This window comes from Penicillium argentinense, assembly GCF_028826775.1.
Source record: "Penicillium argentinense strain IBT 30761 chromosome Unknown utg000009l_segment0_segment0, whole genome shotgun sequence".
NCBI lineage: Eukaryota > Fungi > Ascomycota > Eurotiomycetes > Eurotiales > Aspergillaceae > Penicillium > Penicillium argentinense.
In genome coordinates, this window is record NW_026622668.1 from 309,287 (window position 1) to 327,698 (window position 18,412).

Below are 18,412 nucleotides of genomic sequence, written 5' to 3' on the forward strand. Positions count from 1 at the left end.
TGTGCGCTACTGTCCATCTTCCTCTACTCTCGCGTCCAATCCACCACGACCTCCGCATACTTCGAGCGCCGTACCGCAGAATGCAATTTCGACCATCGCGCTACGTGAACTCACGAAGCCACATCTGAAACCGAGATCACTCCGCGGGGTACTGGAGACCGAAATTTTCGTTGCCGCTATGGCGAAACATCGTGGGGACGTTCCAGTGCCACAAACAGCGCTCAAGGGCTCATCGTATTATCCGGCACAAGACGAATACGCCGTGGGGATGCTGACTGAAAGAAAAGGCGAGCCACCCGTGCGCCCTGCGACGGGCGACGGTCAGGCAAACGAACAGAACCCGTCAATCGCTCGAAGCATGTCTCGATATCGCCGCAATCGACGTCCTCCCAGTGGAAACGCACCGACTCCTACGCCGGCGATCCCACATCCTGCATACAATCAGCCCATGCCCGTGCCTCTACCTGACAAGACCCAGAAATCATGGGCAGCGGATGAAGAACGCGCGCGCGAGAAACATCGGGAGGATGCGATGGCGCAGTTGACCGGTGAGGACCTGCCATCACGGCCGGTCAGGCGACACGAAAGATCACAGAAAAACCTGCAGCCAAGACAGACCAGCGAGCCAGCGCCAGCAAAGCAGCTAGCGAGCCAGGTGGACGGACGTCGCCACCAAAGCGGCGCACGTCCCGCCAGCGATGAACACCGCAAGTCCTTCTTGCAGAAAATCAAATTGTCGAAGAGCAAAGAAACGATGAACGAGCCCCCGCCACGATATATCGGAGTGGGCGGGGGAGGTATTGTCCCTGGAACAGACGCACCAGTCTCCGCCGTCAACGCTGGGAACCGTCAAGTACTGGTCCAGTATAGCGATGTCTCAAATCATCTCGTCGTGACGCCATCCACGCGAGTGACCGACCTGCTGCAGACAGCCTCCCGGGAACTTTCTCCGGAGATCGACCCTGAAAAGTTCATTCTCATCGAGTCCTTCCGCCAAGTCGGATTAGAACGTTCTCTGCGTCGGTATGAGCGGGTGCGCGATGTTATGAACTCCTGGACGCACGACGCAGATAATCGGCTGGTCGTTGTTCCTCCCTCGAGTATGGATGCTTTGGCTCAACTTGATGCGCGACAAGTCCCCGCCGAGAAACCCTCCGAGACCACCGTCTATCTATACCATTCCCAGCGTCCTGGTAAATGGGACAAGCGTTATGTGACGCTACGCCCCGACGGCCAGGTGCTCATTGCGAAAAGAGAAAATTTGAAAGACTCTGCCAGCATCTGTCACTTGTCCGATTTCGACATCTACTCTCCCAGTGCCCGAGCAATGGCCAAGGAGATCAAACCACCCAAGAAGATCTGTTTCGCGATCAAGAGCCAGCAAAAATCGTCCATGTTTCTCTCTACCGAGAAATTTGTACATTTTTTCAGCAGCAATGATCGGGCCATGGCAGATAAGTGGTATCGGGTTGTCCAGCGCTGGCGGAGCTGGTACCTTGTCAATCAGCTGGGAGTCGCCGAAAAGGCAGAAGGCGAGACACAGACAGGCCTGCCCAAGCGGTCTTTGACACAGAAAAGCTCTCGCAACCCGAAGTCGGTCTCCAATGAGGCACCCTTAGTCGACATCCTCGCCGATCCCGAGCCCCTGTTGCCTTTCGGAGCAGGAACCGCAGCTCGATCCCGGCCATCCCCTGCGAGGGATATCTTTTCTCGCAAAAAGTCGACGCGCGAGCATGCTCCTCCTCCATCTGCCTTTCCCAAGGCGTTGGCCCTTGACACCGGCGCCTCAGACGATGGTCCACTGGTCAAGGGGGTCACGGCGGAGGAAATTGATGCGTCTACATTCTCCCCTACAGGCCTGCTAGGACGAACCTACACCCACCGAAGACAGGTGATGGAGGAAAGAGAAAAGAGAAACAAGCAGGATCCCTACGCGGTGCCAGACTTTGTCAACGAGAGCCCCAGCTACTCCCCTTCTGATCCTGTCCACTACCAAAATGGCCGCACCGCTACTATGACTAGCACAGCGCCCCCAAGTGGTGCTCTGAATCGCAATAAGCCTGTCAGCCAGAGTCAAAGTCAGAAACAAAAACCCTTAGTTGACTTGACTCCGGTCTTCCAAGAGCCTCCACAGCACACGCGAAAAGGCCGTGGCGTCAAGGTTGATCCAGGCACCCAATTGATCGACGCTGCCACGGGCCCTGACCTGACTCCCGGCATCGTGAACATTCCTCCTGCGACAGCCTGGCGCCGTCCCTCTGTAGACGTCTCGCCCCAGACTTCACAGAGTCGGTATCGTTCGAACACCCTCCGCGGCACACGACACGTTCCAGAGCCCAAAGCCTGCAGCGCCGGCTCTGTGAATAACAGTCCATCCTCACCCAACAATCCATTTATATCCAATACCTTGCTGTCGCATTCTGCCTGTCGCCAAGCGACCAGCGTCCCCAGCAAGCCGTATACCGGTCATGGTGTGGCAACCGGTGACCGCAATGCCACCCGTCCAATGCTGGATATGTCCCCTGAGAACCCTTTCGCGGAAGGCAGTCTCTTGCGACCGGTCTGATTTTCGACTATTTCATGATAACGATGACATGCTGCGGATTTAGGTGTTTAATTTCGGGATTTTTAAGAATTGACAAGTCAATTTTCAGCTCTTTGGATCTTGTTGGATTATGTTTTCCTAGTGTAAACTGTTTGTTTGTTTATCCAGGGTTGCCTTCGCTCGGGCCCTGCTTGTTTGATACCCATTATGTCGCAATAAATCTTCAAAAGATCCGAAGATTCAGGTGCTATGACTACCTTTTGCAATCTCGGCAATGTACCATGATCTTAATGGTAGTAGAAGATGCAAATTCACTTTTTTGGGGATCTGTGATCTACACCAATGCACCGCAACATGGATTGTAGGGTACTGTTTGAAATAGGAAGCAGATCGATCATCGTACGACCACTTTGCTACAAGAATTCTAGTTCGGTACGACGTGTATCATGATCTTATTGACCCATCTCAACATAACACGTTAGGGAAAAGCAACAGGCAAGATACTAAAATATATCGTACACATCGTACTAGCAAATATAAACCAGACTCCGTGTCCCAAAGACCAGAACCTTCCAGCAGCCTCAACGTAAAATCACCATCATATACCTAGGTATCAAATAGCCTGATACACCTGAAATCCAGCAAACTCCCAATACGCCTCCTCAAATGCAGAGGGATTATTCGCCACGAAATCTGAACATGTCCCGGGGCACTTGTACATCTGATCATAGTACTGGGGCTGGGCAGCTAGTTCACCGCACATATCAATATTAGCAATGATGCTCTGATTGCGGAAGTGCGACGGGATATTGCATTCTGTGCTGGGGAAATCGGCAAGCGCGGTGCCCCAGGTGGAGGGATCTGGGACGGCGGATGAGTTGGTGATATCGTCCGGAATGGAATTTCGGGGGAAGAACCAGGCCCGAATGCCAGCTTCTCGGAGCTCGAGTGCGTAGACCTTGTTATTTGGTTACTTGGATGCACAGAAACAGAGCCATGGTGCAAAAGAAGACTTACGCCACCGCCATTGTTGTTCATAGCTTCTCCATAGGTGGACTCGTCGCCCATAACGCCGCAACCCGAGTTGCTATTCGTGGTGTTATCGCAAGACTTGTACACCGGCGAGCCAGTCTCCTTCCGCTTGACGTCCATATTGCAGCCCTTGGTGGTGTGCAGAGTGACCTCATTACCATGAGATCCCTCGTTGGTCGTTTCCAGGACATCAATTTCACCGTTATTAGGCCAATTGTATCCATCTGTCAGCCACAGAGCTGGCCAGGTACCACAACCGTAGGGGGTGTGAATGATGTCAAAAACGAAGAGACCTGTATCATAGGTATTCTTCGACTCGATGCGGACCGAGTTGCGGCCGCCCACAGCCTTGGGCGTGAAGGAGTCCACGCGGAGAACGGCAGACTTATCGGTGGCGTAGGTCAAGTTGAGATCCTGCGCGGCTTGCTCGTTGACGTAGACCACAAACCCATTCGTGGGGTCTTCGCCCGAGAAGTAGTTGAACTGTTCAAAAAATGAAGTTCCCTCGTAGCTGTCAACAAGCCTATAGTCCAGGCGTGTATAGTCCGGATAGCGGCTGAGCTTGACACCATAATAAGGACCGACAATAACCACGGTGATAAATATCGCTAATCCCAGCGCAACCAGCAGCTTTTTGCGCATTGACCAGCCTCGAGGGTCATACCAGGCATATGGGAAAATGCCCTCATTCTCGTCGCCCTCAGCCGGTTTGGGCTCTGGCGACATCGCAGCACCCGTCACCTCGGGAATCACGGAGATCTTGGGAGGCCGGGGTGTCCTGGGCGAAGAGCCTAACCGGGGGATACGAGAAGTCGCAGTGCTATAACGGTTGGCATACTCGGGTGGAAGTAGTCTGTCATCCATGGTGGATATTGAGTGATAGAACGAGCGTTGAGACGTATCGAAAGACAATGGAAAATGATGTGGGGCCGACAAGCAAGTGTCAGATTTGAGATGTCAAGTCGAAGCATTGTTTTTAAAATGGCACGAGTGTTGATGCCGTCATACCAACCCCTGCGCCCGGACAGGCATAGTGCCGATCATTTCAGGGCGGCCCGTTTGCGATGGACCAAATCTGGGCAATGTGAGGCTCGATGCTGTATACTTCCACGGTTCTTACAACTCAAATAGCAGCATCGTTGTAGAGACGCAACGAATTTCAGAAGGGAACCATCTAAATAGACATTTGAAGCTCTGGTGGTACTCTCCGGTAGGGAAGTTCAACCACTTGTCCTCGGTCGACGTTGATGTTCCCGTTTCCGCATTCAGACTGGAATGCGGCGGGCTTTTTTTGCCGCGCGCGGGGACCCCAACGTCATGGCCATATGGATCGAGGGAATATTATTAATGTGGATTACTGTGCCAATAAATATGTATTTTTCATATACGTTCAAAATGCAAAAGCAAAACAGGCCGCCAAATATCACGTGTATATGAAGATAGCCCCTGAGATACAACGCCAAGTCTAGAGTTGTACGAAGTTCCTAGCAGTAACTAGGTAAATAGGACCATGCCGGGGGTCCCCTATCGGTTCGAGCGAATCGTCGACGAGCGGTGAACAAAGGCATCGCCATTTGGCTGAGGTTGCTGAGTTTGCCAATCATAAGATTGCATTCCCGTAGTGTAACCTTCACCCTGTGCCTGTGACACGCTGCGAGACTGTTGGCGACCAAGAGATCCAGGCCCGCTGAGGTTGGAAGGGCGGCGGCGAATAGCACGCTCGGATAGAGCGGTATCCTGTCGATGAAGCGCGTCGGAAGGCAACAGGACAGCACGATCCAGTGCGTAAGGCAGACCACGGTGGCGACCGCGAATTTGCATTGCGATAATCACCAACTTGGAGACGACGTTGAACTGGCCCGAGAACGAGGTGTCGACAGTGGGATATCCGAAAGACAGGCCAACGGTTCCGTAAGCTGACACGACCTCGAATAGGACAGAGAACAACTGGAAGCTGTAGTCGCTTGAACTCTCGAGCCGGCTACCCTCGGCGATGGCAATAATGAACAGCCCCAAAAAGACGTACCAAAGATCAAAACTCAGCTGGCGCCGCAAGTGAGCTCCAATGTAGCTGGGGGCGGTTTGATTGTCGTCGTCTTCATCCTCCTCAAAGCCGTAGACACCTAAACTCTTCTCCTCGTAGACGTTCGTACGTCGCATCGAGATGGCAATGGGGAAAACGGAGATATACATCATGATCAAGTAGGAGACCTGGATGGCTGGGTGGAGATCTGACAAGCTCACGACTCCAAAACCAGCAGTTCGCGTAGAAGCAGCCTGAAAAAAGCCATCCAAGACCCGGATACCAGGCGGCAGCTGGGTAACTGTCGAGTCATTCAACTGAAAGACACGAGTCAGTCTATTTCAAATCAAGATTATCAAATGAAGCAGGAGACGAGAACTTACATCCAGAATGATGAAAAAGATCACATCAATACCATTCAAAGCGACGAGAATGGCGAACAGCCACCAAGTTGCGTTACGCGGGAAGAGAAGAGTGAAGCATCGACGAGGATGGTCCAGAAGGAATCGCAGCTCTTCCCACAGAGCAGTTCCCTGTCGAGCAAATTTGGACAGAACCCAAATCATAAATCGAAGCATACATGGGAAAGCCGTGTTGCCGATGATGATCAGAAATGCCATAAGCAACAAGGGAAACACTGCCTTCTGGAAGGAGTTCATGGAGTCCGGAGTAAGAGTAAAACCAAGATCGTTGAAGGCGGACGCAGCTGTGAAGATAGCCCACCATGGTCGTCCAACCCCAGCAGCTTTGACAACATCACCCCATGTATCGACCGTCATGATCCAACCCACCAAGCAAATGATACCGAAGAGGTGGAATCCAACGTAATATGAAATCAAAACAACAGCGAGGGTCTTCAAAGCACGGTATTCAATACCACCGAGCTCATCGCGCTGTTCTTCGGTCAAATCGACGAAGTTGGAGTTTCGCGCCACAGTCGCATTCCAACTAAGATACGGCTGGGTAGAGCGATCTCTCTCCTGCGTCAACGATCGGAAAATTCCACGGACTGTATTCTTCGTCGCTGTTTGGTTGAGTTCCGCGTTGTCATTGACATCTTTCGTGTCACGGACCGTAGGCCTGGTGTCTAGTCGCGGGAAAGTATTGCCACGGGTGCGAGTACGGGTGATCTCTGGCTCATTGATGGTGATGTGCGGTCCTTCCAGAGGACCGACCTGGTCGTCATGCTCCGAATGCTCCGAATCCCTCCGGCGATCGATTTGGGGTCCGATGGGCTGGGATTGTTCCTGGGTCGGTTCTTCGTCCTCGCCATCGTCCAGCGCCTCGGGGACACCACCGCGGTCGTACTCGCGAGGACTGGGGATGCGCAGCGCTCCCTTATTCTTCCGCTGGTTTTCGACAAAGGCAATGTGGTGTTCTGGACTGAGCTGGGTGGGCACTCTCAAGCTTCCCAGACCAAATCGCCGTTCCAGAACGGGGTTCGTATCGTCGCCACTGGATCGTCCGCTAACACTCTTGCCGTCAGGAATATCGGCCTCGGGCCCCGCATTCACCTCGTCATTCGCACCCGTCGGATCAGGCAATTTGCTCCCGAGCGCATCGCCGGTGTTGCTGCGCAATACCACAATCGACCGACCACTCACTCCTTGCTCCGCGCGATTAATCTCATCGCTATTCTTGTCCTGGGTGACAGTGTCCATCCGCGACCGCGTGGTGCGCAGCGCCCGCGCATCCCGGACCACATGTTGGAATCGCTTCTCGAACCAGTATAGACGGATAAAAACGAGGGCGCCGTGGATGAAGATCGGCGTACACATGATCGCGATGAAGTACAGGACGATCTGTTGGTAGAGAGTCAGCTCGTTGATGTTGATGGTATTCAGGCCACTCTGGGTGGCAGCGCCCCCGCCTGGAAGAGGGCATCGGTGTAGTCGATATTGCCCTGGGCATAGACGATGACGGAGCCAAGGAGTGCCCAAGAGATAATGTAGGTATAGTGCAGGAATATAAAGTTGAGATGTAGCTGGTTCAGCATCGGGACGCGCTGTTTGAGGGCGTTGAGCCGACGGATAAAGGCCGAGAACATGGTCAATGGAGAGAGGCGGCGATGCCGTCTTTCTCTGGCGAAGACCTCCGGCCGCGGAGGGGAGACCGGGACAGGATGCTCTCTGTACGAGGGGAACTTTTCGAGCCTGTGCGAAACATTTAATGCATGAGCCACGAGGGAAACTCTCGCTCGGAGCTGCCATACATGTGGTACCGTCGATCGCTGACCGACTGAGATACCTGCAGGGAGGGCACGGGCGCAGCGCCGCTGTTAGCCGCGGGGCAATGGGCCTCGCTCGAGGATCGAAATCGATGACATGGAGGTGAGGTGGGAGGTGAAGAGTCGCTCGCCAGCGTGAAAGGCAAAAAAAGCCTCGTTGCGCCAGAAAAAGGCGCAAACGGGGAAATTTGCGTACTTGTAAATTACGGTAAAGCTGCCAAAAACGTGCAGCGACGAGAGTGTCGATCGCGGGAAATTTTGGTTTTCGGCGGTTCGACCAACTCCGCCACTGAAGCACAGCCGCTTTCTATTTATTTTCTTCGTCTGATCGGACCTGACCTCAGAGCCCGGGAAAGGCAGCTGCCTGCTCACTTGGCAAAGAGCTGCGAGCAAGGAATTGCGCTGGGCTGGATTCCACACCGCTAGTGGCAGCCAAGCTTTGCGCTGCTTTGGCAAGTCCCCGTCTGGCCTTCTCCAGCTCGGCTTGGCAGCTCCGATGGGCGACCTCCAGCTTTCCATCTTCTATTCCTGTGGCGACGGTATCCACCGTGATTCGATTGAGATTGTGCCTGCAGTGCTGCCAATCCGGCCAGGTGGCGTGGAGGCTGAGACGCGCGCTGCAAGCACCTGCATCCGGCATATGGATTCAATCTCTCAATTGTCCCAATTGTCCCGGTCCTATTAGAAGTTCGGACGGAGTACGCAGTCGCAGTCCTCCGGTCTCCCACCCGCTTGAGGCTAGTGGATTTTTCGTCAGGGGAAACCAGATCGTGCGGTCCACTTTTCATTCCGCGCCATGTCGTGGCCCGTCCCTAGGCTGCCCCTGCTCCTCCCGACAAGCCCCAGTGGTTACAGCAGCAAAGACTGAGGGTACCACCATCCAACCCATTGGTTCCCGGCGTGCTTCCATTCCTGGGGGTGAATGCTCAATCGATCACGCCCTACGGGGCTGGCATGTCGAGATACATAGGGCGATTGGTTGGGAAAAGGGATGGCCAGCCAGGTCCGGCGCCGAGCTGGGAACCGACATTCCTAATGGTATGTAGGCCATGCACAGTAATGCCGGATATGGACCAGGTCGACACGTGGGATATTTTTTCGACAGGGGTCACGGCGGGCCAAAGGAGCCGACCTGGATGTGAGCTGAACAGATAAACTGTCTTCACCAACTCGTGACATTCTTGCCGGAGGACGTCCCGGAATTCCCGAACGACCTACTGCAAAGCGATATGTCCAGTTGCGACTCCAAGTAGTCCAACTCACAACTGACGCCATCCCAGCAACAATCACAGAAGCGGCGCCCATACTGGCCGTGGATATCTGACCGCCGCCTCCCGCTGCAACAGGTGGCTGGATGGGTCGAATCGTAGCCACCCATAGACGCGATTCTGCATTTTAAACTGACCTGCAGATCCAACGGCGCATATAGTTCTTGATATATTACTTGGAAAACAACGTGGCCGCCTCAATTGGTTATCGTCCAATCAGGAAATATTTCTATGTGCGACAATCATGCTGCAGGTCCCGCAAGTAATATATGATATTTGCCATCATGAACACTACCACCCTACTGAATAGACAGATGGTTGCAGACCTGACCTGTACATGCTAGTGTCTACACAGTGTAGTACTACTATGGGTCAACACGTAGGCGATTCACCCTTCAGAGAAAAAATTTGACTCGGCCAGATGGGGTAATTTCGACCTCAATTGGATACGATGAGCCCGTGCCTTTAGTACATGAGCATTCCCATACTCTCAATCGTAGATGCATACCTAGAGTGGGGAAATAGTGTGGGGTCTGAACCCGCAAATTGAAATGAGAAGTGCAATTTGACCTTTGTCGCATTTACTCTGGTGTGATCGCAGCGACAAGTAACACTCATAGAAATCGTCTCATGGCTTGGATTAGAGTTGGTACAAATCAGGAGAGTACTGCATTAGGCAAGAGCACTAGGAAGTTCGAAATTATGATGGTCTATAGTCGTCTCCCCATTAAAGCAAAGCGACCATTGCTATTTTTTTTAGTTTATTTTTTATTCTTATTTTTATTTTTTCATGGGTTATAATTCTGACACCACCGTGTTGTTTGGATTCAGCTACAGTGCCCAAGGCCAAGGCAAACAGCCTATTCTTGGACATAAGTACTCAAGTATGTGGTGGAAGGCTGCTTACCAACACCTAACACCTGTAATGTTGAATGAATAGTACTTTGCGCCGTAGTCTAGTGTGAGGTTCTATGTCCAAATAACATGCATGACAATTTATCGAGGCAAAAAATTACAAGGTGATTGATGCGCTCAAATCTCGTTACCAAATACACCAAAAATAAGCGATAATTACAGAATTCGTGTCAATAGAGAAGCGAGCAGGGATTCGATTACTCTCGCATCATCTTCAACACCTTTGAGCACTAAATATACATCTGCAAGAATGTGTTGTAAGGCGGGGCCTGGGATGGGGATTATCTCGGGGAGACTCCACTGAGGGATGCCCGAGGATCGTTGCAGAGCGGGTAAAGCAGAGCACGGGTTGCCGGTGTGGGCAAATATCTCGGGGTAAGCCGAATGCCTCGAATGCCGAGACTCATGGCGCCAATGCGCTAATGCGAGGTGCTGACCAGGGCCAGCCACTCACGGGCCAGCGCTAGTTTCAAGCCGGTTCCATTATCTCTGGCCATTCCCCGGGTTTGCTGATACGATGGCTGGATTGCGGGTGGAGGAGAATCCGGTTGGATGGGGTAATACTATTCGCTAACATGCAAGGAGAGATACATCAGTCGTCGTTGCGTCATTCATCGCTCTTTAAAGTGCACCATGGCACTTAATACGCCCACGGCCGTCGCGCCGAGAAGGCACAGCTTGAGCAGGGGGTAGAAGTCGGGGAGATATGACTCGTCGTCGCTGAAGGAAGTTTCATGTGAGTTGCTGGACAAGTAGAAGGTGCGATAAGCATTACTACCCCGGGTGTTTGACCTAGGGAGCATGGCTTGCTGATCAGAATGGAAACTTACCTCTCGAGATCCAGCAAGCTCGGGATAGCACCAGCTTCACGAAGGGCATCTAGTTCTTTGCGCGTGACGTGTGCCGGGTCGATTCCGAAATCGGATAATCCATAGGGATCGCCATTTCGGGTTGGAAGTCTGCGATCGGAATCGAGTTGGATTTGCACGGTCGAGGGTGTTGTGATAAGATTTGGCACTGGCGTGGGGGTTGGTAGCTGCTCGTTTCTTCCTGGCTGCTGTTCAAGAACGAGATCGTGAACCGGGGGAATCGCAGAGGCCATGGCATAGATGCCCAGAAGAGGCACGAGGAGCCAGGTGAGGACCGACGGGAGCGACATCGCCGCGGGTGGTCTGGATGATGATCTGGATGAAGGGGAAAGAGGCCGAAGGCAGGAGGATAGCTTTTAAAAGGCATGAGGACTTTCAAAAGGTGGAAGGTTACCCACTAATCCGGCGTGGCAGTCACTTGGCGAGCTCGCAGTAAAGGCAAGCTAGATGCGGACATCCAGTCAGCGTGCGGCCCCGCTGGGCGTGCGCCGAGCGATCTCCCTAGTGGCTGCGCTGCTTGGCGCCCGGATTTAAGGGCGATTGCGGGCGCTGACAACGCCAAGCAGTCATCGTCCTTACCTAAGGCTGCCATAGGGCTCAGCCATTCTCCTATTCCTCTACTGAGGTAATCAGTGATCGACACGCCCTACCAGAGAAGGTGGCCCTCGTTCTCGCATCCTCGAATCCGAGCCCAGATTCCGGTTCAAGACATAGAATTAGGCTCCCTTGATTCAAGTCCCCATCTACTTATCTTGGCACCACGGCGCAATTACAAAGCATCCCTCTATCGCTGCTTCTTCAACTGCCGCTCAGCCTTCTCCATTGCGACAACGGCCGCCCTCGCACTATCATTTGTCTTCTCCGAAAGATCGGCACTGCCCCGACATTCGGCCAGTCGATTCTTCCAGCCCTTCCATAGTTCCATATCGAACCGTTTGACCCTGCCCCCCGGAGCTACCGTCGCCCGATGTTGTATCCTGCGAGTCCGCCGTGATGTCATTTGGCGTGCGCAGTAAGTCGCTAGCCTCGACGGTCAGGAGCTGTGCCGCAGCCTGAATACCCGCTTCATCTCTGGCCACACCCTAGTCAAGTCCATATTGGGATCAGTTCCCAACACAGTTTGGCTCGAGGCGTGACCTAAACAAGCTGGAAACACCGAGGATGACTGTAGATGGGCCAGGAAAGCGTTGACGCTGACCCACTGCGCATGGATCGGATCTTGAAGTGGGTTCTCACTATGCTGATTCCACGGCACTGGTGCCATTTATATAGCATGTCAGTCATATACGCTGAGAGCGTGTTGAGCTCACCACAGGAGCAGTACTTACTGTCCAACTCTTCGAAAATTGTCATCCGAAGTATAAACGAGCAGGCATCGGGCCAATCGACTTCCCGGGCAGATGACGGAAGCGGCAGTGCAAAGATGGCACGCAAGAGGTGGATAAAATCTGAATGGGTGTCGGTGTAGTGTCTGGTCGCGGAAAATATCATATATCAAAGTCGCCCAGCTTGGCTGTTTCCGGGGTGAGGGCGAGCAGGGGCCGTGAGGCGAGTGACTGCTCCTTGGAGAGGGAGTTCGCCATCCAGGTACAATCATAGTGTGGATAGCTCGGATCGGTCTACCCTGGGATGTTCATTTCGAATATGGATTGCCAAGTTGGCGTACTGGCTAGCCATTTTGACAGAAGTGACGGGCTTCCGTCTGTTCTTACTTATAAAAGAAATTCTGGCGAGGAGGGAAATGGCCGCGTCGATGGAGCGAAATAAACACGTTGCGGGGACCGCAAGGCCGTAGTATGTCTCGATTGGATCGCCGGTGCTTAACATGGCGCTACAAAGCCACCATCCAAGCATCAGAACTAATTCCTTAAGTGTGATTCGCTTACTATCTGTGGCCTAGAATGCTGATATTCTGGCTGAGCCATATTATCTTAGAACATTTCGTGCCTTGCACATAGAACGTACCTGATTCCGCACTACAGTAAAAAGTGGTGGATGGAAGGGAGATAATGCAGATTCTCTGTCGTCAAAGAGAAATTTCTAGTACCATTGCGAATAGTAGATTCACCTAAAAAACATAAAGGAATTGCGAAGCATGCGAATGCCTTCGAGGTATTTCGGTTGGCCGGGATGGGCTTCCCACTGCTGTAGCCCAAATGTAAACAAACCATCACGATGCCTGCTCTGATCTGAACGAGTCAGGCCCCTTGTCCTGCAGTCATTCATGATTCTGCAGATTCACAATAAAACGATGCAGGCTGCCATGGAAAGCTTTGAGAGAATTAATCGGCCTTTTTTATTAACCATCGGAGCGTCCGGCATTTACGCTCCTCTCTGACTTTTCTTTCCTAGCCATCTTGACCATCATATCGAAAATAAAGTGAGGGAAGAGTGGGCGTCTCTTCCCATTTGAGCTGCGCGGATTCGAGGGAAGATGCCAACCTTCTGTGATTGAGCCCGACAATCCAGCTTTCAGCGAGGAAGAGGATGAGCCAACCTGATTTCTGGGACTGCTGTTCAAGCCCCCTACCTTCCTCGATGTATTCCTCAAGTGACTTGTTACCTTGCCCGAGATTCTGGATTCTCTCCAGAGCCCCCTCTGTCTCTTCGCTCGGCATGGGAATCCACGGGGATCGCTTCTTCAGAGCTTCCGTGAATTAGGGTCGACTGGTCAGGGTCTCGGTCTCAGGCGTGGCCGCGAATTTCTGGGCCGCTCCGGCCGATCCTCGGTAGATGGGGAATGTGTGATGGAAATGGTTGATGGGGGATGGTTTCCAGGGCGGTATGAAGTCAGGTCAAATTGCCATACCCTAACTCCTAGGTAGGCTCACAACAGCGATAACGAGGATACCAGCGTTTGGAATGAAGTACCCAAGCGTAGTATACTTAGGCCATGGAAAAAGTAAATTGAAAAGCACTCACAATGACAAATTCCATATGAATTACCCTTCTTGTGTTTTCAAAGAAGCTATTCACTACTCATGGTACCCCCAGCACTGTGAGTACTAGCAGGGATCTCCGCCAACTGCAAGTTCGCTGCTGGCCAGTGGTGGTTTAGCGGCCTCACGCATTATTGGCTCGCCGACGCCCGGTTAGAATCCCACGACCGCGTGGCTCCCTCGGATGTGGCCATCATCATTATTTTCATCAGGACATGCCAAGAGGTATCTCATTATCAAACATCACTGTAAAGTGTTCATTCCATTGGTCTGACTGTCTACTACGGCACTATATTTACCAACCCCGTGCAGGCTTTGTCGACAGGATGCTGAACATGTCGATTGTGGTCCATTGGATCCGAAGACACCGTCGGGCGACAGTATTGCTTATCATCACTGTCATGGTGGTACTGCATCTAAAATTGTGGGGAATGAAGCAAGGAGACTTGGAATCCAACTCGGCAATCTACGTGGGCATCCATAACGACCACACCTCTTCCGCCCCATCCGGCTCTGTGGACTCGAAGCTCAACAGTCAAGACCCAGCTCCATCCCAATCCATCATTAAAGAATCTGTGTATCCGGTCCCAGCCAATAGGGGTACGTCATTCTCGAAGCCAGCACAAACAAACCCTGTATCATCGGCTCCAACCGACGTACTGAGCGTTTTCAACTTCACCCCGCCCTTCCACACAAAGGGACGTCATATCCTAGACGCGAATGGCACTACCCTTATCCTGGCTAGTATCAACTGGTATGGCGCAAGCGACATCAACTTCGTACCTGGAGGCTTAGACGTCCAGCACCGCGATGACATTGCGCAGTTGATCCGCCGGCTCGGGTTCAACAGTGTGCGGCTATCGTACGCTGACGAAATTGTGAGAGACGATCCGGCCGTGGACGAGACAAAGATTGCTGCCAACCCGGACCTAGTTCAGAAGAGTCCATCGATCCCAGTTCGTGCCCTGGATGTGTTTCATGCCGTGGTAAAGAGTCTCACCGACGCCGGGCTGTTGGTAATAATCAACAATCACATCACGCAAGCAACGTGGTGCTGTGGCGCCAACCCCTGCGACGCGGGCTGGTCCAACGAGTGGTTTCTGGGGATATTATTCTGCCGTGTCTCACAGAGCGAAGAGGAATGGATCGAGAACTGGGAGACGGTGATGCAGCCCCTGGTGTCGAACCCGCTGGTGCTGGGTGCAGATTTGCGCAATGAGGTGCGTGGAGTTTGGGGGACAATGCACTGGGAAGTCTGGGCGTTGGCAGCTGAAAAGGCATCGGAGCGACTGCTGGCACTGAACCCAGACTGGCTGATGATTGTCGAGGGAATCTCCTCAGCCAACGACCTAACCGGTGTCCGACGCCGCCCGGTGCAGCTCAGCGTGCCAGATCGCGTGGTATACTCCGTACACGTATACCAGTGGTCAGGTTGGGGTGATCTGTACCCGTATTCACGGCGAACGTATGACGAGTTTGCGGCGGCGATGCGAAAGAACTGGGGGTATCTGATAGAGGAGGAACTTGCGCCGGTGTGGGTGGGGGAGGTGGGCACACCTGACGAGCCGACGGTGGGAGACACGAATTATTGGCAGCATTTGGTGCAATATCTGGGTGAGGTTGGCACTGGCTGGGGGTATTGGGCGCTGAATGCGCGCAAGGCCACGGGGGAGCGGGAGAGCTATGGATTAGTTGGAGAGGAGTGGAACTGGGCTTCAGTGCGTTGGACGCATCCTGCGTTTGCCCTGGTTCGTGTCCGATGATAGTGACCCTAAGAAGAATAGTGTCATAGGACAGGCAGGGTGATCTTGTGATTGTGAATGTGAAGATGATACTGCGAAAACAGTTCTAGTTGGATCTACGAGAGGGTCTGGCGATCCTGGATGGTTCTCAGCCAATGGAGCCCCCACGGTGCGCCAAGCTTTGCTCCACCGGTACCTCGTCTTCCATACAATTTACATGCAATTCAAAGTACCTCTCGGCACAGGGACAGCCCAGGATACTCTCAGGTACTCTAAGGCACTACTGGATACTAAAGATTAGGGGTAGTCCCTAGTGTACAAGGCCCCGTAATCCATACGATGCAGAACAAAGTGCCTATCGGCAGCCCGCCCCGCGCTGGTGGCCATGGTGTGCGGCCTGATTCGCCCGCTGACCATCTTGTATACTTCGGATCACCAGCTCCCCTTTCTCCAAGTCTCCTCCGCCCACACGCCTTCGTCCGACTGCCATCAAAGACCTCCAGGTTTGTTCTTCTGTTTATCATCGAAAGACAGCCCAGCTCCCTTTCCCATTTCGTTCTTGTCCCTTTTCACTTTCTTCCTCGCCGTCATCATGCTGGGGTGGCTGACCCGCTGTCTGCCAGGGTTCAGCCTCATTGCCTTGACCCTGCTGCTTCTTTGCGCTTTTACAGATATCATCCAGTCACCCCTGCTTAAGGACTTCCTCCCGCCAAGCTTCAACCAACCGACCCAGGATGGACCATGGAGCGGGCTCGGATGGGCGCAGAAGATCTTTGTTGTTTACGCCGTTGTGCTTCATGTCCACACATTTGGTTTCACCTTTCGCTTAGGATGGTCCCTCTACCGAGCTACAAAGGACGCAAGAAAGGTATTCCAGCGTCGCCTCAGCATGTCCCCGACCTTGACCCCCCAGTCTCCTCGATCCGTATGCGAAACTTACTCCGATGAGCCACTCACGCCGGTTTCGCTGGAAGGGTCACCCGTTCCATCTATCGACAAGAAAAATTTTGTCACAATCAACGAGATTACAGAGCAGGAGCTGGTTCATGCGATTATCGTACCCAACTATTGCGAAGACCTTCAGACCTTGGAAACCACGCTCAAGGTGCTGGCAAGTCATCCGCGCGCGAGATCGCGCTATGAGGTATGATCACAGAAACGAGACACCGAGACGATGAAGAAGGCCAGAGACATAATTCTAACTTGCAGCAGATCTACTTGGCGATGGAGCAAAAGGAAGATGCCGCAGCCAGCAAAGCCAGCCACCTAATCTCCAAATTTGAACAGTCTTTTCTGGAAATCCACCCAACCTTCCACCCCTCGGGCATTGCCGGAGAAATCGCCGGGAAGAGCTCGAATGTCGCCTGTGCTGCCAGGCACATCGTGGAGATCCACCGTAAAGATCTGAACTTCGATTGTTGCAATGTCGTCGTCACAGTCATGGATGGTATGGATACTCAACCCAGGTGATCCTAGTAGTTGTTCTGCATTACTGACTTCTCTCCAGCGGATACTCATCTCTCTCGCGACTATTTCACCGAGATCCGTCGACTGCACTATGCTCATTTCGACGAAGCGAATCGTTCGATCTACTGTTGTCCCATCATATTTGACCGCAACTCTCATGAAGTGCCGAGCCTTGTTCGATGCGCCGACTTGCTTTGGGGTTTTGCGGGCCTGTCGACCATGTATCCGGGAAATTGGATTTCTATTCCAACCTCGGTATACTCCCTGCCGCTCTCGTTGGCAGAGGAAGTGGGTGGATGGGACAGTGACCCAACAGCCATTGGTGAAGATATGCACATGCTCCTCAAATGCTATTTTGAAACCGCTGGAAACGTCATCTCTCGAGTTGTCCACTCCCCTGCTAGTCAGTGCAATGTGTCGAGTGACAGCAGCCGTGGTTGGCGCCGTACGATTGATACCTGCTTCGCACGTTATCAACAGGCGTTGCGGCATATGTGGGGAGCACTGGACACGGGCTTTGCGGCACGACGCACACTCGGATATCTTCGATTCCACCAGCGATGCGCATTCCTGCATCCCCGCCATTTTGCCTTGCTGCTTCTTCTGTGGGAAGCTCACTTTCTGCCAGCCCATCTGACGATCGTGATGATCTTCTCCGTGCTTTACACCCTCTGGGTACCCGCCGCACAGATGCATCCGACTCTGGCTTGGGCATTCACCACTACCGACCTGCTGCGAATGTCTTCCTTGGTCGGAATGAATGTATGCCTGAGCCTGTATGAGCAGTGGCATACCCTCTGTCTTGACTCTCGCATGGAGGACATGCGCAAGGCGGATCTGCCCGACACCGGCTTTGCTCGACGTTTGTGGAACAAGCCTCAATTCCTCTTTGACCGGATCTGCTTCCCCGTCGCAGGTACAATTTTCGGTGCTGTACCGACTCTTCACGCTGTTCTCGCCCACTTCTGGACCGACCGACTCGTCTATCGTGTAAGTAAGAAGCCGACCTTTTCCTTGGAGGCGGTGGGATTGGCATGAGGCTCCATTAGCCTCCGTGCTGCGTTGTATCTTTGTACAATTGCGACGGCCATCGGTTCTTATTTTTCTATTTCATGTACATCCGAAACTTAGAAATGTTTTAATGTGTTAATGGCGATTGATGAACGTTTAATCGAACATATATTCCTATTGAAGAACTGCAACTGACTTTCGGCGCGGGGATTGCGCAGGCGACGCGATGATTGGCGGTTGGGCCCGCGCCCCACCGTCTCCAACTCGTTGGGGTCGGGGTAGCAATTGCTCGCAGGTGTCATCGTGAACTCTCCACATCTTATAACTGTGGAAAATTCGCAGTACTCCTACCAACAGGTCGTACAATCTTCAGT

The 18,412-nt window shown here is 52.8% G+C and overlaps 6 protein-coding genes across 6 annotated transcripts; 3 read left to right on the forward strand and 3 right to left on the reverse strand.

The window, feature by feature from the left end:
- Positions 1 to 178: 178 nt before the first annotated feature.
- Positions 179 to 2,566, forward strand: N7532_007723 (uncharacterized protein; the record flags this gene model as incomplete). Its single annotated transcript, XM_056620215.1, has 1 exon — positions 179 to 2,566. One exon carries the CDS (start codon positions 179 to 181, stop codon positions 2,564 to 2,566), a length of 2,388 nt encoding a protein of 795 aa, XP_056471021.1.
- A 592-nt stretch (positions 2,567 to 3,158) lies between these two features.
- Positions 3,159 to 4,441, reverse strand: N7532_007724 (glycoside hydrolase family 16 protein; the record flags this gene model as incomplete). Its single annotated transcript, XM_056620216.1, has 2 exons — positions 3,159 to 3,503; positions 3,563 to 4,441. 2 exons carry the CDS (start codon positions 4,439 to 4,441, stop codon positions 3,159 to 3,161), a joined length of 1,224 nt encoding a protein of 407 aa, XP_056471022.1.
- Positions 4,442 to 5,101: 660 nt separating this feature from the next.
- On the reverse strand, positions 5,102 to 7,647 carry N7532_007725 (potassium ion transporter; the record flags this gene model as incomplete). The annotated part of the gene is made up of 3 exons (XM_056620217.1): positions 5,102 to 5,917; positions 5,984 to 7,402; positions 7,450 to 7,647. The coding sequence occupies 3 exons, from the start codon at positions 7,645 to 7,647 to the stop codon at positions 5,102 to 5,104; spliced, it is 2,433 nt and encodes an 810-aa protein (XP_056471023.1).
- Positions 7,648 to 10,621: 2,974 nt separating this feature from the next.
- Positions 10,622 to 11,169, reverse strand: N7532_007726 (uncharacterized protein; the record flags this gene model as incomplete). The annotated part of the gene is made up of 2 exons (XM_056620218.1): positions 10,622 to 10,754; positions 10,841 to 11,169. 2 exons carry the CDS (start codon positions 11,167 to 11,169, stop codon positions 10,622 to 10,624), a joined length of 462 nt encoding a protein of 153 aa, XP_056471024.1.
- Positions 11,170 to 14,153: 2,984 nt separating this feature from the next.
- On the forward strand, positions 14,154 to 15,581 carry N7532_007727 (cellulase family protein; the record flags this gene model as incomplete). Its single annotated transcript, XM_056620219.1, has 1 exon — positions 14,154 to 15,581. The coding sequence occupies one exon, from the start codon at positions 14,154 to 14,156 to the stop codon at positions 15,579 to 15,581; it is 1,428 nt and encodes a 475-aa protein (XP_056471025.1).
- A 571-nt stretch (positions 15,582 to 16,152) lies between these two features.
- Positions 16,153 to 18,065, forward strand: N7532_007728 (glycosyltransferase family 2 protein; the record flags this gene model as incomplete). The annotated part of the gene is made up of 3 exons (XM_056620220.1): positions 16,153 to 16,704; positions 16,773 to 17,007; positions 17,068 to 18,065. 3 exons carry the CDS (start codon positions 16,153 to 16,155, stop codon positions 18,063 to 18,065), a joined length of 1,785 nt encoding a protein of 594 aa, XP_056471026.1.
- Between the last annotated feature and the right edge of the window lie 347 nt (positions 18,066 to 18,412).